Here is an 18656-nt window from a genome sequence, read left to right as displayed (position 1 = left end):
ACTTCCCCCCCACCCCCTCCCCCACGAAGTGATTGCTGAGCAAGAGCACCTTAAATGTGAAGTAATCACAAAACGCTGCTGTGACCTGATTCACCTACATCAGTGCGCCGCCACCGAGCTGCCGCTAAACAAATTTAATTTTTGCCTCGTCAGAGATGGTGTGGGTGGTTCATGGTGTGGGTTCCTGTAGTCATGTCCTAGTTCATGAACCACGGGGAACGTATGAGTGGCCAAGTAAGTGGTCCCGACAATCGGGATTCCAGTTACTTTGGAATAAGGCTGGGCATCTCGGACATATTCTGAGTCGTGGTCACCTTTGTGCTCATACGGCAAAGACTACCAAATCCACCGGTTAGTCCCTCGGCCGTTAGGGGTAAAACCTAATGGGACTCGGGGCAAGTAAGGCTAGCAACCTGCTTCCCTGGTACTTTAAATATGATGCTGGCAACAACCAGGGCAAAATGCCTCGGACCTTTGGAGGTGACGGAGTCCCACCTCTAACTGACAAACCAGGGACTCCTAAGATACGACTTGGCAAACAAATGGTAATCAGATGGGGAGCTATTAATATCAATGGGGGCTACTCTGGGAAGAAGGTAGAGCTGGCAGAGGCTGCAAGTAAGATGGGGCTGGACGTTTTAGCTGTTAGTGACATTCGGGTAAGGGGTGAGAAAGAAGAGGTAGTGGGAGAATACAAGGTCTACCTGTCAGGAGTCAAAGCAGGAATAGCACAATGGGGTGTAGGGCTTTACATCAGGAAAGAAATGGAACCCAACGTAGTTGCAATAAGGTATGTAAACGAACGACTGATGTGGATAGATTTGACAGTGTCTAGCAAGAAAATTAGGATTGTGTCAGTATATTCGCATTGTGAAGAGACAGATCAAGATAAGATGGATAGTTTGTATGAGGCACTCAGTGATGTAGTTGTTAGAGTAAAGGACAAGGACAGTGTTTTGCTCATGGGTGATTTTAACGCCAGGATTGGAAATCGAACAGAAGGGTATGAAAAGGTTATGGGTAAATTTGGAGAGGATATGGAGGCCAACAGGAACGGGAAACAACTCTTGGATTTCTGTGCCAGTATGGGCTTAGTAATCACAAACTGCTTTTTTAAACGTAAGAACATTCACCGGTATACTTGGGAAGGCAGGGGAACCAGATCTGTCATTGACTATATAATAACAGATCAGGAATTCAGGAAGGCTGTGAGGGACGCACATGTATTCAGGGGATTCTTTGATGACACTGATCATTATTTAATCTGCAGTGAAATTGGGATTGTGAGGCCGAAAGTGCAGGAGGTCAGGTCCATATGTAGGAGGATAAGAGTGGAGAAACTTCAGGATAAGGAAATCAGGCACAAGTACATAACAGCGATCTCAGAAAGGTACCAGTTAGTTGAGTGTAGTCAATTACAGTCATTGGAAAAGGAATGGACAAGGTACAGGGACACAGTACTAGAAGTGGCTAAAGAATGTCTTGGAACAGTAGTGTGTAAAAGTAGGATGAAGCAAACAGCTTGGTGGAATGATACAGTCAAGGCAGCCTGTAAAAGGAAAAAGAAGGCGTATAAAAAATGGCTACATACCAGAACCCAGGTAGACAGAGAAAGTTATGTTGAAGAAAGAAACAAAGCCAAACAGATAATTGCAGCATCCAAGAAGAAATCGTCGGAAGACTTTGGAAACAGGTTGGAGACTATGGGTCAAGCTGCTGGAAAACCATTCTGGAGTGTAATTAGCAGTCTTCGAAAGGGAGGTAAGAAGGAAATGACAAGTATTTTGGACAGGTCAGGAAAACTGCTGGTGAATCCTGTGGATGCCTTGGGCAGATGGAGAGACTATAGGTCAAGCTGCTGGAAAACCATTCTGGAGTGTAATTAGCAGTCTTCGAAAGGGAGGTAAGAAGGAAATGACAAGTATTTTGGACAGGTCAGGAAAACTGCTGGTGAATCCTGTGGATGCCTTGGGCAGATGGAGAGACTATAGGTCAAGCTGCTGGAAAACCATTCTGGAGTGTAATTAGCAGTCTTCGAAAGGGAGGTAAGAAGGAAATGACAAGTATTTTGGACAGGTCAGGAAAACTGCTGGTGAATCCTGTGGATGCCTTGGGCAGATGGAGAGACTATAGGTCAAGCTGCTGGAAAACCATTCTGGAGTGTAATTAGCAGTCTTCGAAAGGGAGGTAAGAAGGAAATGACAAGTATTTTGGACAGGTCAGGAAAACTGCTGGTGAATCCTGTGGATACCTTGGGCAGATGGAGAGACTATAGGTCAAGCTGCTGGAAAACCATTCTGGAGTGTAATTAGCAGTCTTCGAAAGGGAGGTAAGAAGGAAATGACAAGTATTTTGGACAGGTCAGGAAAACTGCTGGTGAATCCTGTGGATGCCTTGGGCAGATGGAGAGACTATAGGTCAAGCTGCTGGAAAACCATTCTGGAGTGTAATTAGCAGTCTTCGAAAGGGAGGTAAGAAGGAAATGACAAGTATTTTGGACAGGTCAGGAAAACTGCTGGTGAATCCTGTGGATGCCTTGGGCAGATGGAGAGACTATAGGTCAAGCTGCTGGAAAACCATTCTGGAGTGTAATTAGCAGTCTTCGAAAGGGAGGTAAGAAGGAAATGACAAGTATTTTGGACAGGTCAGGAAAACTGCTGGTGAATCCTGTGGATGCCTTGGGCAGATGGAGGGAATATTTTGAAGGGTTGCTCAATGTAGGTGAAAATCCGATCAGTAATGTTGCAGATTTCGAGGTAGAATGGGATAGGAATGATGATGGAAATAGGATCACATTTGAGGAAGTGGAAAAAATGGTCAATAGATTGCAGTGCAATAAAGCGGCTGGTGTGGATGAAATGAAGTCGGAACTCATCAAATACAGTGGAATGTCAGGTCTTAAATGGCTACACAGGATAATTGAAATGGCCTGGGAGTCGGGACAGGTTCCACCAGACTGGACAAAAGCAGTAATCACACCAATCTTTAAACATGGAAACAGAAAAGATTGTAACAACTACAGAGGTATCTCTTTAATCAGCGTTGTGGGTAAAATCTTCTCAGGTATTGTTGAAAGGAAAGTGCGAGTATTAGTTGAGGACCAATTGGATGAAAATCAGTGTGGGTTTAGGCCTCTTAGAGGCTGTCAGGACCAGATCTTTAGCTTACGGCAAATAATGGAGAAGTGTTATGAGTGGAACAGGGAATTGTGTCTATGCTTTATAGATCTAGAAAAGGCATATGACCGGGATCCTAGGAGGAAGTTATTGTCTGTTCTACAAGATTATGGAATAGGAGGCAAACTTTTGCAAGCAATTAAAGGTCTTTACATGGATAGTCAGGCAGCAGTTAGAGTTGACGGTAAATTGAGTTCATGGTTCAGAGTAGTTTCAGGGGTGAGACAAGGCTGCAACCTGTCTCCACTGTTGTTCATATTATTTATGGATCATATGTTGAAAACAATAGACTGGCTGGGTGAGATTAAGATATGTGAACACAAAATAAGCAGTCTTGCATATGCGGATGACTTAGTTGTGATGGCAGATTCGATTGAAAGTTTGCAAAGTAATATTTCAGAGCTAGATCAGAAATGTAAGGACTATGGTATGAAGATTAGCATCTCCAAAACGAAACTAATGTTAGTGGGGAAGAAATATAAACGGATTGAGTGCCAAATAGGAGGAACAAAGTTAGAACAGGTGGACGGTTTCAAGTACTTAGGATGCATATTCTCACAGGATGGCAACATAGTGAAGGAACTGGAAACGAGGTGTAGCAAAGCTAATGCAGTGAGCGCTCAGCTACGATCTACTCTCTTCTGCAAGAAGGAAGTCAGTACCAAGACTAAGTTATCTGTGCACCGTTCAATCTTTCGACCAACTTTTTGTATGGGAGCGAAAGCTGGGTGGAGTCAGGTTACCTTATCAACAAGGTTGAGGTTACGGATATGAAAGTAGCTAGGATGATTGCAGGTACTAGTAGATGGGAACAATGGCAGGAGGGTGTCCACAATGAGGAAATCAAAGAAAAACTGGGAATGAACTCTATAGATGTAGCAGTCAGGGCGAACAGGCTTAGATGGTGGGGTCATGTTACACGCATGGGAGAAGCAAGGTTACCCAAGAGACTCATGGATTCAGCAGCAGAGGGTAGGAGGAGTCGGGGCAGACCGAGGAGAAGGTACCTGGATTCGGTTAAGAATGATTTTGAAGTAATAGGTTTAACACCAGAAGAGGCACCAATGTTAGCACTGAATAGGGGATCATGGAGGAACTGTATAAGGGGGGGCTATGCTCCAGACTGAACGCTGAAAGGCATAATCAGTCTTAAATGATGATGATGATGATGATGATGATACCATCGATAAAAAAACTCTTTGCACGATACAAAAAATTCTAACACATGGTACTTGCTTTTTTTCCACTACATTGATTTAATTTTTGGCGTGCCATGAGATGAGTAGCCATTACCCCCTCCTCAGTCTTTACAAATTTACTTAGCATGGCATTCATTGCTGAAAAAAAGAGTTTCAAATGGCTCTGAAAACTATGGGACTTAACTTCTCAGGTCATCAGTCCCCTAGAACTTAGAACTACTTAAACCTAACTAACCTAAGGACATCACACACATCCATGCCCGATGCAGGATTCGAACCTGCGACCGTAGCGGTCTCGCGGTTCCAGACTGTAGCGCCGAGAACCGCTCGACCACCCCGGCCGGCATTGCTGAAAACCCTCCTGCTCTAATCTCGCCTCCTTAATCACAGCAGTGTGCAGACGTCTCGTCTCTGGTTTCACTGCATGCAGCTGTGCTCTGACTTCCGTGTGACACTGAACCATTTCTTACTCTTCTATCGCACTTCGATTTCAGTTCAGGCTCTGCGCATTTGTCCTATTATGGCACTCAGTCCACACAACACCTAACCTCCCCTCCAAATCATTCTCCTCTGCATTAATTCAGTCGGCCAGTTTCTTTTCCATATCGCAAACTTGCGACCTAATCGCCTCTGTTTCCTGTTAATTCGCACATTTTTACTTTTCATTTTATCTACTCTCTTGATTTGAATCTTTAAATTCTCTTTTCGTCACTTTATTTCATGTAATGCTCTGTGTTCTTGTATATCTAATAACATATACTGCTGAAAACTACCTGTTCCGAACAGCTGAGTCCCTTCTTCGGCAGGTCCACCTTGACTTTCCACATTGCTGCCTATTTCATCGGACCAACATTCACTTGGCGATTCATTGATGCTGTAAACAGTGGCTAGCAAGTTGCAACTACAAAGTTAGTACAACTGCGAATGCTGCTCACACTTAACTCTTACCTGTGACTGCTGGTGATGTGGAGGCACTGGGTGTGTGCGTCACATGCTGGTTTTGTGGTGCATTGGAACCTGCACTCTCGTCATGTGTACTGCCGCTGTATATTGGCCACAACCAATTACTGCGTGTCATAGTGCGAACACTGGAGAGGGACCTTCGTGGTATAGTGTGCTACGCGCTAGACCGGTGTCATGGCGACAGTCGCATGGCCGTTGCTGTGACAGGCTGCGCCACGGGTAAAATATGTTGCGTTGCCATGAAGACCTAACTGCTGTTGTACCAGAGAGGGAAACGTCGTCGACGACGAAAACGAACGAGCTGACAACTCTAACTCCACACTTGTGATTTACACCTAAGCCTAACGTTCGAGTCTAGCTGCCTAGCAAACTAAATCCTGACTGAACCCCAAAACGCAGAACTTGTCTGGAGACTGAATGCGGCTTCTTATGTCTGCTATGGGGATGACAGATTCTTTACCTGGTACTGATCACCTTTTAAAATTAAAATAAAATAATGAAATGGCCTCCGATGTATTAATCAGATAAATAATGTTAGGCTGATCGTCGGAGAATTCGATTTAACTAATGTACCAGCAGTATATATTTAATTTTAACAAATGAAATTTACTGTTCGTTAAATTTTGGCAATAATACATAGGCTGGTGATAAGCTGCACACCGATTAAGTGTTTTTAAATCAGCTCGAGCAACCCCCCCCCTCCCCCAATATAGTGGTGAGCAAACACACTTCATAAAATAAATAGATAATTAGCTGGAAAAAACAGGTAGCGCCCACAGCTAAAATTAACTAAAGATAAACTCACATTAACACAAATAAGTAGAAGTCTGACACATGATCCATTGATTCTAACACGGGAACCTCCCCATCGCACCCCCCTCAGATTTAGTTAGAAGTTGGCATAGTGGATAGGCCTTGAAAAACTGAACACAGATCAATCGAGAAAACAGAAAGAAGTTGTGTGGAACTATGAAAAAAATAAGCAAAATATACAAACCGAGTAGTCCATGCGCATGATAGGCAACATCAAGGATAAGGTGAGCTCAGGAGCGCCGTGGTCCCGCGGTTAGAGTGAGCAGCTGCGGAACGAGTGGTCCTTGGTTCAAGTCTTCCTTAGAGTGAAAACTTTTATTTTCAGACAATTATCAAAGTTCAGGCACTCACACAATCAACTTCGCTCTCAAAAATTCCAAGACATGTTCAGATATGCTTGGACATACGCAGGATTTGACGGTGTGCACGCGGAAAAATTTGAAAACGTTAAAAACATATGTTTTGACAGAGCACAGGGAAAACTGTGCGACTGTGAAACTGTTGCATTTATTTGTTGCAGTTTATGTGACAAACTCTTATGTTTTCATCACTTTTTTCGGAGTGATTATCACATCCACAAGAAAACCTAAATCGGGCAAGGAAGAAGAATCTTTTTACCCATTCACCAAGTGTACAAGTTTGGTGGGTCGACAACATATTCCTGTCATGTGACGCACATGCCGTCACCAGTGTCGTGTAGAATATATCAGACGTGTTTTCCTGAGGAGGAATCGGTCGACCTATGACCTTGCGATCAAATGTTTTCGGTTTCCATTGGAGAGGCACGTCCTTTCGTCTACTAATCGTACGGTTTTGCGGTGCGGTCGCAAAACACAGACACTAAACTTATTACAGTGAACAGTGACGTCAATGAACGAACGGACAGATCATAACTTTGCGAAAATAAAGAAAGTAAACTTTCCACTCGAGGGAAGACTTGAACCAAGGACCTCTCGTTCCGCAGCTGCTCACGCTAACCACGGGACCACGGCGCTCCTGACCTCGCATTATCCTTGATGTTGCATATGTTGCGAATGGACTACGCAGTTTGTATATTTTTCTTATTTTTTTCCATAGTTCCACACAACTTCTTCCTATTTTCTCGATTGATCTGTGTTCAGTTTTTCAAGGCCTATTCACTGTGCCGACTTTTAACTACATCTGAGGGGGGTGCGATGGAGAGGTTCCCTTGTAAGTGCCGATCAATAACAGAAGCTATTCAAAGTCCCCATTGCCAGCCTGAGTTAAAATTAAGACTCAGTAGAACTAATTTCAAGTCCAAATAATCTTAATTCACAAAAACACCAGCTCTGCTGAACAACTGGTGAAAATAAACCAAGACCCCTGATCGCCGCAGAAATCTCTAAGATCCCAGTCAACTGAAGCGAAATATTTGAGAGAGTCACAACTGATAACGTGAAAAATTTATATCACTGAAAACTGTGTGGTTGCATCACCACACAAACCAGCATAGGTCTTACCTCTTCAAATCTAACCTCGACCGTGTGCTCGAGAAAGATGGCAACGCCACTTTTATGCACTCATCTCTTCTTTCCACGGAAATAGCTTGCGTCTGTCTCACTTATTGACTATGTTATCACCAGCCCCATAACAACTTTTTACAAATAAATGTTATTAACCCTATAGTAACAAGTTGCAAATCCCGAGACGTAAATAACAAGATAGAGTAAAAATTTACCCCACGCATTTCTAAGTTATCTCTGTTAATAAAAGAAGTTCTAGAGTAATATAAAGTAATAAAAAAATGATACGCAAAATTTTTTACAAACTATTGTTTACGTTTTACATCATGACAAAAGCAATCAGAGTTCCCATATATAGAAACATGAGATTGGACTTACCTGTTGTATTCAGTTACCCTATTTGTTATAACATTGCAAAACACAATAGAATATATCATAAACTCTAAGAATCAGTGAAGGAATGGTTAGTATAACATCGCAAATAATATGTAAATTGGTAAAAAAATATACAGATAACAACTACGAAAAATTAATACCTCATGTAAAAGGAAATACAGATCTTATAAATTAATTTCAAAATGTGATGAAATTTTGAATATATAAAACATTTTGAAACTAAACTGTAATGGCAGCGCCGTCAAATATTTTTCCGATGGTCTTCGCACACTAGTTTCGAACAGACACAGCATTCAAAGAAACTTTTCTGGTCTTCTTTTTGACTGCAAAGGAAGCATCGTCAACTTGTTCTTGAGACCTTTTCTGGGTGTACTGTTGACCTTGGAATATCGCTCCCAAAATGTGTCACAATCAGTTCCATGGTTTTGTGAAGCTCTTTGGGTAGATTTTTGCCGTGAGTCTGTCTTTCAATTCTGCTTCGGCAGTTCCAAAATTTATTGATCTGAGAAATATGCTTCGGCTGTTTGTGCCGCCAATTCTCTTATACGAGACACAGGCCTTTATTCCTGAGCGTTTAAAAGCCCATAAATGTATCGCATTGGCCAGCGCCTGGTTCTTTGTGTAGCCGTTTTATTAAGCATAGTAAATCTAGTACATCGACTCCTCCTATTGGATCATTGTAGAAGGATACTACGGTCGATTTCTTTGCCCTCTCATCTATATGTCATGCATCGCTGACAAACTAATAATGCTTTTATTTTCCTTTAGAACGTATGACTCCAACATTTTTTTTCTCCTGTAAATGGATACAGGCGAAAAAAACTGGCCTATTATTGGTTTGATGCAGGGATTACGGGATTTCTGGTTTGTTATTGCGTAAGGCGCCAAACATTGTCAACTTTTTGTCTGCCAGTTTGTTGACTACTTCCCATGAAGGAAAACAGTTGTCCATCGTAATGTTGCCGTTGGTTCCACACATAGGTTCACATAATTTCATTAAATAATATGAAATTATCTTTAGCTCATATTTGTCCAGCTTATTTGGCAGATACACTCGGAATGGGCATCTGCTTCGGAAACTAGTGTCTCGTCAATGGTTAGGATAGCAGAAGGAGTGACACGATAAATCACGGAATGCAGTGACCGTGTCAAACGATCTCCTTTGCAATCTGGTATGTTGATCATCAGATATTAGACTATTTCCTAGCAGCGCCTGTTGCAAAACATCATAGAATCACAGGTAGCAATGCTTCAGTCAATAGAAAACTGTAAGTGTACCCAAGCGTCTCCAACAGTTGATGTAAGAATTTAATGACCAGAAATTGGCAGAAGGAATAGTAGAACATAGTGGTCTATCTGTATCTATATATATATATATACTCCGCAAGCCACAATATGGTGAGTAGCGGAGGGTACCCTGTAACACAACTAGTTACTTTCCTTTTCTGGTCCACATGCAAACAGAGCGAAGCAGAAACGACAATCTGTATACCTATGTACAAACACTAATCTCTCTAGTCTTATCTTTGTGATCCTTACGCAGAATGTACATTGGTGACAGCAGAATCGTTCTGCCGTGAGCGTCAAATGGCAATTGTCAAATTTTCCCAGTAGCGCTCCTCAAAAAGAAAGTGACCTTCTCTCCAGTCATTCCCATTTAATTCCGAAAGCACCTCTGTAATACTTATATGGTGTTGAAACCTACCGGTAACAAATCCAGCAGCTTATTCGGTGTCTCCCTTTAATCTGACCTAGTGTGAATCTCAAAGACTTACGCATTACTCAACAATAAGTCACACTAGTATCCAATACGTGGTCTCCTTTACAAATCACCAACACTTTCCTAAAGTTCTCCAAATAAACTGAGGTCGACCATTCGCTTTCTCTTCTACAAGCCGTACAGGCTCATTCAATTTCATATTGCTTTGAAACGTTACGCCTAGACATTTAACTGATGTGACTGTGTCAAATAAGTACATTACTAATGCTGTACTGGTACTTTATGGGTTTGTTTCACCTACTCATCTGCATTTCTCTACATTTAAGAGCTATCTGCCATTCATCACACCAATTACATATTTTGTCTAAGTCTTCTTGAACCCTCCTGCAATCAGTCAACAACGACACCTCCCTATACACTTCAGCATCATCAAAAAACAGCCACAGACTGCTGCTTACGTTGTCCACCATACCAGTTACGCAAACAGAAAATAACAGTGATCATATCAAACTTCCTTGGGGCACTTCTTACATTATCCATGTCTCTGATGAACACTCACTGTTGAGGACAACATACTGGGTCCTGTTCATAGTAAATGGAGGGGAGGGTAAATGTCATTGCTGTCTCGGATAAATCACCAGATGCTATTAATAAGTAGAGATTCTGTTGCGAATACAGATACCTGAACACCAGAACCGTTACTGATGAATATTTCATCCCCCAAACTACAGTGACAAGGGACAGTCTGGGCCGATAAGAAGTGCACATCACCAGCTAGAAGCAGCTCCAGAAGATAGACCGAAAACTACTTGAGAATACCGTCGGGCCACTACCAGTACCGCAGAATTCCATTTGCACTTGAAAATGCGCTAGGTTGTATGGCGTACTTCACAGACTGAACCCCAAAATATGTATGGTATACTTAGACGGAATTTTATTTTAGAGAGATACGGAAGAAAACATCAAGCTTTTGGATAAGTATTTAAGAGACTGCGGTTACCACATCTGACTCAACTTGTATAAATGGCATTTTGCACAACTAAAATTTAAATACCTTGGCCACGTAATTAGTACAGAACATGCAAAAACTGATCCCTGATTAATTTTAGCAGTCCGTGACTTCACAAGCCCACAAACAACTGAACAACTTCAGTCTTTCCTACGCCTATGCAATTATTATAGGAAATTATTCAAAGATTTTGCAAGAATTGGTGAACCAGTGAACCAATGTATAATTCAAATTGACAACAGACTGCCAAAGAGCATTAGAGATGTTGAAAAAAGTAATGGCATCAGATCCAGTGCCGCCAATTCCACACTTGGAAACAAAAATTCATCCTTTCATGTGATGCTAGCAATAGTGCTCTGGGATGCGTTCTCAGACAATATTTACGTGAATGAAGGACATACTGTGGCTCAAATATAAACGTAAGCTTCCGTGGCCACTGTCACAGTCAATGAAATTTTCCTGGATTTTTGACTGCATTGTCAATATGTAAAACTACCGAAGTTTCGATCACTGTTGCATGTGACCGAAACGTCGGTAGTTTTAAATATTGACAACGCGGTCAAAGACCCAGAAAAAATTTATGGGCTACACTGTGGCTTATACACGTAGAAAGAATGGAATTATTTCTCAACAGGAAAGGAGACGTTAGAAAACTACTTTAAATGCTTCGTCTGAACATCTTAGGACCATTTAGGGGAGCCTCTGCAGAGAATAATTACATATTAAAAATAATAGTTCGCTTTTCCCAGTACACTGAAATGGTAGCAATCCAGGACGAACAAGATAATTCATCAGCAAAAGACTTAGTTAATAGTTGGATCCTTAAGTTTGGATTACCAGATACCATAATAACAGATCAAGATGCAAATATCATACGAAATCTAACGAAGCAGTTCCTTCACATACACAAGTTAAGAAAACTTCCTATCCATTCACAAGCCAATGCATCAACAGAAAGGGCTCACAGGATGATTTCCAAAATGTTAAGGCACTATGTCAACAGCCAACAGCCATCATTATAATTGGAACACATACTTAACATTCACAATTTCTAAGTACAGCTCTAATGTTTGTACCAGTACCAGTGTCTCACCATAGAAGATTGCATGTGGCAGAAAAAACTATTTCCTTCTGATATGATAAAATCCAGGCTTAGAGCTAGGGACAAGTTCGTAGCAGAATTTGCAGAAAGTTTATAGAAATTTGGCAAAGACTAAATTATCCAGTACAAACCAGTACCACAGGGGTTAATCAGGAAGAGAAGAGGATGGGTACGACACCAGTTATTTTCCATTCGCCATTATCTGATAAAATGGGAAACGCTGAACAAGTGGATCCAAATACCAATGCAACAAGTTTTACTAATCTTCGAACATAAAGAAGCTTATATCCTCATCAGCAGAATTTATACGAGAAAGCATCACGATTTGCGGTGCCAGAGCAATTCAGACAAATGTAGGGTAGAGTTCTTATTAGACAAAACGTTTCAGAGTGTTAAATAGAAGTGCCAGCCCCACAACCACATTGGATTTATTCAGTTTTCACACTGGAGATTATAACTGTAAACTGTCACCAAAATGGAAAACTCATGAGCATGTCCAAAGTAGAACATTGGAATTGGTGTATTAATAAATGATACAACCTGTGATATAACAGAAGCTCAATTTAGTCATCCAGCTACTATCACAGGTACGACCGCGATCCACTACCCATAGCCTGCAGTATGCTTTATTGGCCAGAAAAACCGTTGATGCGTTACTCACACCAAACCTAACATTACTGAACAACACTTTACGATCCCATATCACTCATTAGACGAGATAATAACGTCACAGGACGAATTTCCAGGATATTCTGTACTATAGAGGTAAATAACAGTATAACATCATTACAGCATTTCCCCTACTAGTGCTGCTAACAGTTTGTGTGTTCTACTTTTGCTTGAGGCGTGAAACCAGTCATCCACCTCAATCGCCAATCCATGAAGTACTTGTTGAATGGCTAAACGGTAGCAAACAGAAATAAAAAAACAGAACTGTGAAGTAAGATTGTAAACTATTTGAAAGTAAGGGCTGGAGAAAGAAAATATCGAATTGAGAACAGACCAAAAAACTTTGTGGATAAGCTTTTCAAAAGTTTCAATAACATAAAACTGTACAGTTTGTAGTTACTTATGCAGCTTCAATTTCAAGATATTGCTTTAGAGGCAAGCGAAGAAAAATTCGGAACGGATTTTTTACAGAAGAAGGGAATGTTGCACAGCAGAGATGCATTACGGGCAAATGTAAAATTTTCTCAAATTCCTCTTCAGCTAGCACCAAGCCAAAGCAAGCCATGCTGACGCCTTGTGTCCCAATCAAAAAGACGTACAGGCATAAAGCCGAACAAATTCGGAAGATATTGCCTCACCTCACACGAGCGAGAGGCCACTCAGCAACATTACCTCAGCACGGAGAACACATAATATCATTCTAACAGTACAGTTTGATTTCGCAAGAGAGAGTAAAACTCTCACAACAACTAGATGTGACTTACCAGCCACAACTATCGTGCTTTGTCTTCTGAGCCAGTTTTTCACACGGAACACGGTGGAGAACAGCGCGGCTTCACAAATAAAATGGTCCGCATACTAGAGTATTTTAGTTGATGAGGCAATAGTTAATTCCAGATGCACGGTGTACACAATACGTAATAAAGGACTGAAAACTGCCCTCGTGTGGGAGGACAGTTCGTAGAACCCAAGGAACGACCGTTTTAACCTGGAACCAGATAAATGCTTTCTTTTCGAAATTATACAATCTGTTCGATAAACTATTTTTCCGAGGCACCTACAGCTCTTAGTTTGTGCAGCAAAATATCTGTGTTTGCACTGCCGTATGCGCCTTTGCTATCCAGGAACATATTTATGGTTTTGTCATTATTCCAGGAGGTTGTCAAGATATCTTTTGACAAAGGAGAGTGAGGTCACTTGCACCATTTACAATTGTAAACCTAAACTGAGAAGAAGCGAAGAGGTTGCGTTATGCCGGCTATCACTCAAACCTTTGTTAAACAAATGATTCCAGCATTTTTCCTATACAACGTCGGTACGAGGTTGACTGACAATTTTCTTTGTCCCTTTTCTGGACCGGGCAGTTATGTGTATTCTCCCGTTTTCGTCGAGATCTGTAGAGCTCCAAAGGTCATAAAGGGAAGAGTGGTGCATTTGACGGCAGGTTGCTTGTTATGATGTAATGGATGTTGTCGGTGCTGATCTGTCTGTGACTGAATGAACTGGGATCTTCAATTCCACCAAATAGGAGGGTGGGCAACAAAACCACTACTTCCTATAGCTCCAACCACCGTTGTCGCCTCAGGATGTAACCGCTTTGTGACGACGTTGAGTGTACACTAGTTTCCTTCTCGAAACAAAATTCTCAGGTTTGCTGCCCGATAACATTTCGCAAGTCCCACAGTACTCCGTCGACACAACAGTCGCATATAATGAGATGCTGGTAGTTAGAGTCCTCACTGCTGCATGAAACGATTGGTTGCTAATGTAATTTCACACTGTTTTGCTGTTTGCAGTCCCGTTATCCTGGTGGCGGAGTACGGCACGGAGGAGTACTTCGACGGCTCTATGGTGCCCGTGTGTTTCTCCATGGTGGACTCGTTCTGGCCGGCGTTCTTCTTCCTGGCGACCATCGCCGTCTTCTTCCTGGTTCCGCTCATCATCCTGGTAGTACTGTACGGCGTCATCGCGCGGCACCTCATGGCCAACCCGCGCATCATGTCCGTGCATCAGCAGCTGCACTACAGGTACCGCAAGCAGGTATGATGTCCGCCAGTTGCTGCAAACCCTACTCACCCTCCCTCCCTCCCACCCCATCTCTCTCCCTCTCTATCTCCCTCTCCCTCTCTCCCTCTCCCTCTCCCTCTCCCTCTCCCTCTCCCTCTCCCTCTCTCTCTCCCTCTCCCTCTCCCTCTCCCTCTCCCTCTCCCTCTCCCTCTCCCTCTCCCTCTCCCTCTCCCCCACACACACACATGTGCACGCTCGCACATATACACACATACAACAGTAAAACATTATTTTTGTGCCCATCTAGATGCATACTCGAAAAGCCACTGTGTAGTGCACAGCGGAAGCTAAATCGCACTAATTAAGCAACTTCCTGTTCTATTCCATTCGTGTATTGAGCCACGCAAGAGTAATAGTCCAAAGAAGATAGATGTTGACAAGTGTAAATATAGAAGAACTATCACTCTAATAATCAGGACCACAAAAAAGACAATGATTTTTTATAAATGAAAGGAAAGACTGGTAGAAACTGACCTCGAGGGAAATCAATTCGGATTGTGGGGAACTGCAGGAAGACGAAGAAGGTCAATACTGATCCTACGACCTACTCTCGAACCGGCATTTTATAGCATGAGTAAATATCTCGGAAGAATTTGATGATAAAGACTGGAGAGCGTTTTTTGATATTTTGTAGATAAAAGGGAAAAGTACAGGAAGCGAAAGATAATATATAGCTTGTACAGAAATAATTCTGCAGTTGTAAGAGTTGAAGGGCAGGACAGGGAGGCAGTAGTCGAGAAGGAAGGGAGGTAGGACTGCAGCCTACCCCAACGCTTTTCTACCTGTGTACTGACAAAACACTGTTGAAAACCAAGGATAATTTTAAAAAACTTGAACTTTAGTGAAAGAAAATTAAAAACTTGAGAATTGACGATGATATTGCTCTTACATTAGAAAAGACAGAGGAAGTAAAAGAGCATTTGAAAGAAATGGATGATGTCGTGAGAAGAGTTTATATCAGTAGTAATAAAAGTAAAACAAGGGTAACTGAACGTCGTCGTATGTCAGTGCTTAAGGAATCAAATTCCAAATGCGATGTCGGTCCTAAAAGTAGTTGATGAACTTTGCTGTTGGGGCACCAGACTGTGACGACAGCCGAAGTAGAAAGGATATAAAATGCAAACTGGCAATATCAAGAAAAGAGTTTCTGAAGAAGAGAAACTTGTAAACGTCATACGAATATTTAAATGTTAGAGACTGTTTTCTGAAGGTATCTGTCTGGAGTGTAGCATTGTACGGAGGTGAAACCTGATCGACATACAGTTCAGACGATAAGAGAATAGAAACTGTTGACAAGTTGGGATACTGAAGAATCGATGGGTAGATCGGATAACTATTGAGCGGGTATTGAATCGCAAAGGAGAAAAAAGAATTTTTATGGCAGAACGTGACTAAGAGATGGGATTTATTGATTGGACACGTCAAATCTGATGGAATTTTTTGTTTTGTAATGAAAGAAGGTATGGAGGAAGACCAAAAGACAACGATACATGCCACTGTACCGTTCCTAATCTCTCGTCTTCTCGTGATATCTACGCGAGATGATTTGTGTCTTCTGCAAACACAGGTTCATTAAATTTGCTCAACAGGGTTTCACAAGAACTGAGTCATCTTTCTTCGTAAGATATTTTAGCACATTCGCCCAGCAGCTCTGTTACTCTTTCGTGTAGACTGTACTGGCGGTTACGATCGTAGCGGCGAGTCTCTGAATTCGTTCAGTATCTAATGTAATACGTGCCTTTTAATGGATCCAAACAGTGGAACAACACTGTCATTGGTCGCACTAGCATACCGCATGTAATTACCTTTATATATGCACTGCACTTGTCTAGAACCCTTACAACAAATCTGTCTTTCATTTGCCTTCCCTAACGCCGATGTTACGCGATCGTCCATTACCCACACATACATTGCGGAACAGAATTAAGGGAGCAATTTTTCGAACCTGTGTGATTGCTTCCTATTGAAACGCATAAGTTTGCAATTTGGCACAAAAGAGCCTACAACCTCCCTCTTTAATAGTGCCAACGCGTGGCGCCCTGTGATGTCATCCTCTGGCCCGCCGACGCTTCAAACAGCTAGGTGTCTACAAATGCGAAAAAAAGGCCACAGCCCGGAAGTTCATGTGGGCAGTGAGGTGGGTTATGATGTTACATTCGCACCAAATTTCACCATAATTCTGTCCAACACCACCGTGGACGTGTCACATGATGAAAAGGGCGTCAAGCCTCCCTTATCCGCATTTCACACTCTCTTCTGACGCGTTACACAGCGTTCAAAACAAGGGGTTTCTTTGTGGGCGGCCAAAGAAAACATTTCAGGCACAACGCCGCTTATAATCGGTACTAAAAGGACGCAAGAGGTGGCATAAATGGTGTCAAGGGAACCACCCCTTTGCCTTGGCGTTGATTCCCCCAAAGTTCGAGGCTGAAAACGACAGTTTGCAGTGCAACGACCAGCAGGAAGCTGTTCTTTACAATATTTGACATTGATGACACTCCCGAACATTTCAACTGTTCTTAAGAACATTCGGAGGCTGCATCCCAGCTAGCGCTATTCGTCCACGAGACTCAGAGGGCCATAGACACGGGTTCCCAGGCACATGCCGTGTTTCTCGACTTCCGCAAGGCGTTTGATACAGTTCCCCACAGTCGTTTAATGAACAGAGTAAGAACATGTGGAGTATCAGACCAATTTTGTGATTGGATTGAAGAGTTTCTAGATAACAGAACGCAGCATTTCATTCTCAATGGAGAGAAGTCTTCCGAAGTAAGAGTGATTTCAGGTGCGCCGCAGGGGAGTGTCGTAGGACCGTTGCTATTCACAATATATATAAATGACCTTGTGGATAACATCGAAAGTTCACTGAGGCTTTTAGCGGATGATGCTGTAGTATATAGAGAGGTTGTAACAATGGAAAATTGTACTGAAATGCAGGAGTATCGGCAACGAATTGACGCATGGTGCAGGGAATGGCAATTGAATCTCAATGTAGACAAGTGTAATGTGCTGCGAATACAAAAAAAAGAAAGATCCTTTATCATTTAGCTACAATATAGCAGGTCAGCAACTGGAAGCAGTTAATTCCATAAATTATCTGGGAGTAGGCATTAGGAGTGATTTAAAACGAAATGACCATATAAAATTAGTCGTCGGTAAAGCATATGCAAGACTTAGATTTATTTGAAGAATCCTAAGGAAATGCAGTCCGAAAACAAAGGAAGTAGGTTACAGTACACTTGTTCGCCCACTGCTCAGCAGTGTGGGACCCGTACCAGATAGGGTTGATAGAAGAGATAGGGAAGATCCAACGGAGAGCAGCGTGCTTCGTTACAGGATAATTCAGTAATCGCGAAAGCGTTACGGAGATGATAGATAAACTCCAGTGAAAGACCCTGCAAGAGAGACGCTAAGTAACTCGGTACGGGCTTTTGTTGAAGTTTCGAGAACATACCTTCACCGAGGAGACAAGCAGTATGTTGCTCGCTCCTACGTATATCTCGCGAAGAGACCATGGGGATAAAATCAGAGAGATTAGAGCCCACACAGAGGCATACCGACAATCTTTCTTTCTACGAACCATACGAGACTGTAATAGAAGGGAGAACCGATAGATGTACTCAAGGTACCCTCCGCCACACACCGTCAGGTGGCTTGCGGAGTATGAATGCAGATGTAGATGTAGATGTAGATGTTGAAAGTGATCACACCGATTTGGAGACGAGCATAACCGCAATTTTTCCTATCGTGTATAGTCTGGAAGCATTGGAGATTGTTCAAAACCAGTCAACCATATTTGAACGTGATCTGTAGCAGCAAAGGGTACTTCTGCCTTCACAGCCCTCTTGCTATCCGCCTTGCTGTGGCGTGATCATGTGCAACTTAAACATAGAATAGAACGGGAAAGGGTCCGTCTAAGACACCCCCCACCTCCACCCCAGTCCTGCAGCACTCTCGGTGCGACCCACGTACGTTGGTTGAGCACCTTAGAAACGTATCTGCAGATATTCGGCAGCGTATCAGCCTGACGCTGCTCAAGCTCCTGAGGCCCAGTCAAC

The 18656-nt window shown here is 42.4% G+C and overlaps 1 protein-coding gene across 1 annotated transcript in view; it reads left to right on the top strand.

The window, feature by feature from the left end:
* LOC124613668 (kappa-type opioid receptor-like) overlaps positions 1-18656 on the top strand; it is a 519922-nt gene that overhangs the window by 485135 nt on the left and 16131 nt on the right. The window contains exon 7 of the mRNA XM_047142385.1: positions 14328-14571. Within this exon, the coding sequence (XP_046998341.1) occupies positions 14328-14571 (244 nt within the window). The remainder of the gene's footprint in view (positions 1-14327; positions 14572-18656) is intronic.

This window comes from Schistocerca americana, chromosome 4 (genome assembly GCF_021461395.2).
Source record: "Schistocerca americana isolate TAMUIC-IGC-003095 chromosome 4, iqSchAmer2.1, whole genome shotgun sequence".
Lineage (NCBI taxonomy): Eukaryota > Metazoa > Arthropoda > Insecta > Orthoptera > Acrididae > Schistocerca > Schistocerca americana.
Note: the sequence above shows the minus strand (reverse complement) of the source record. Positions and strands in the feature narration are given on the sequence as shown.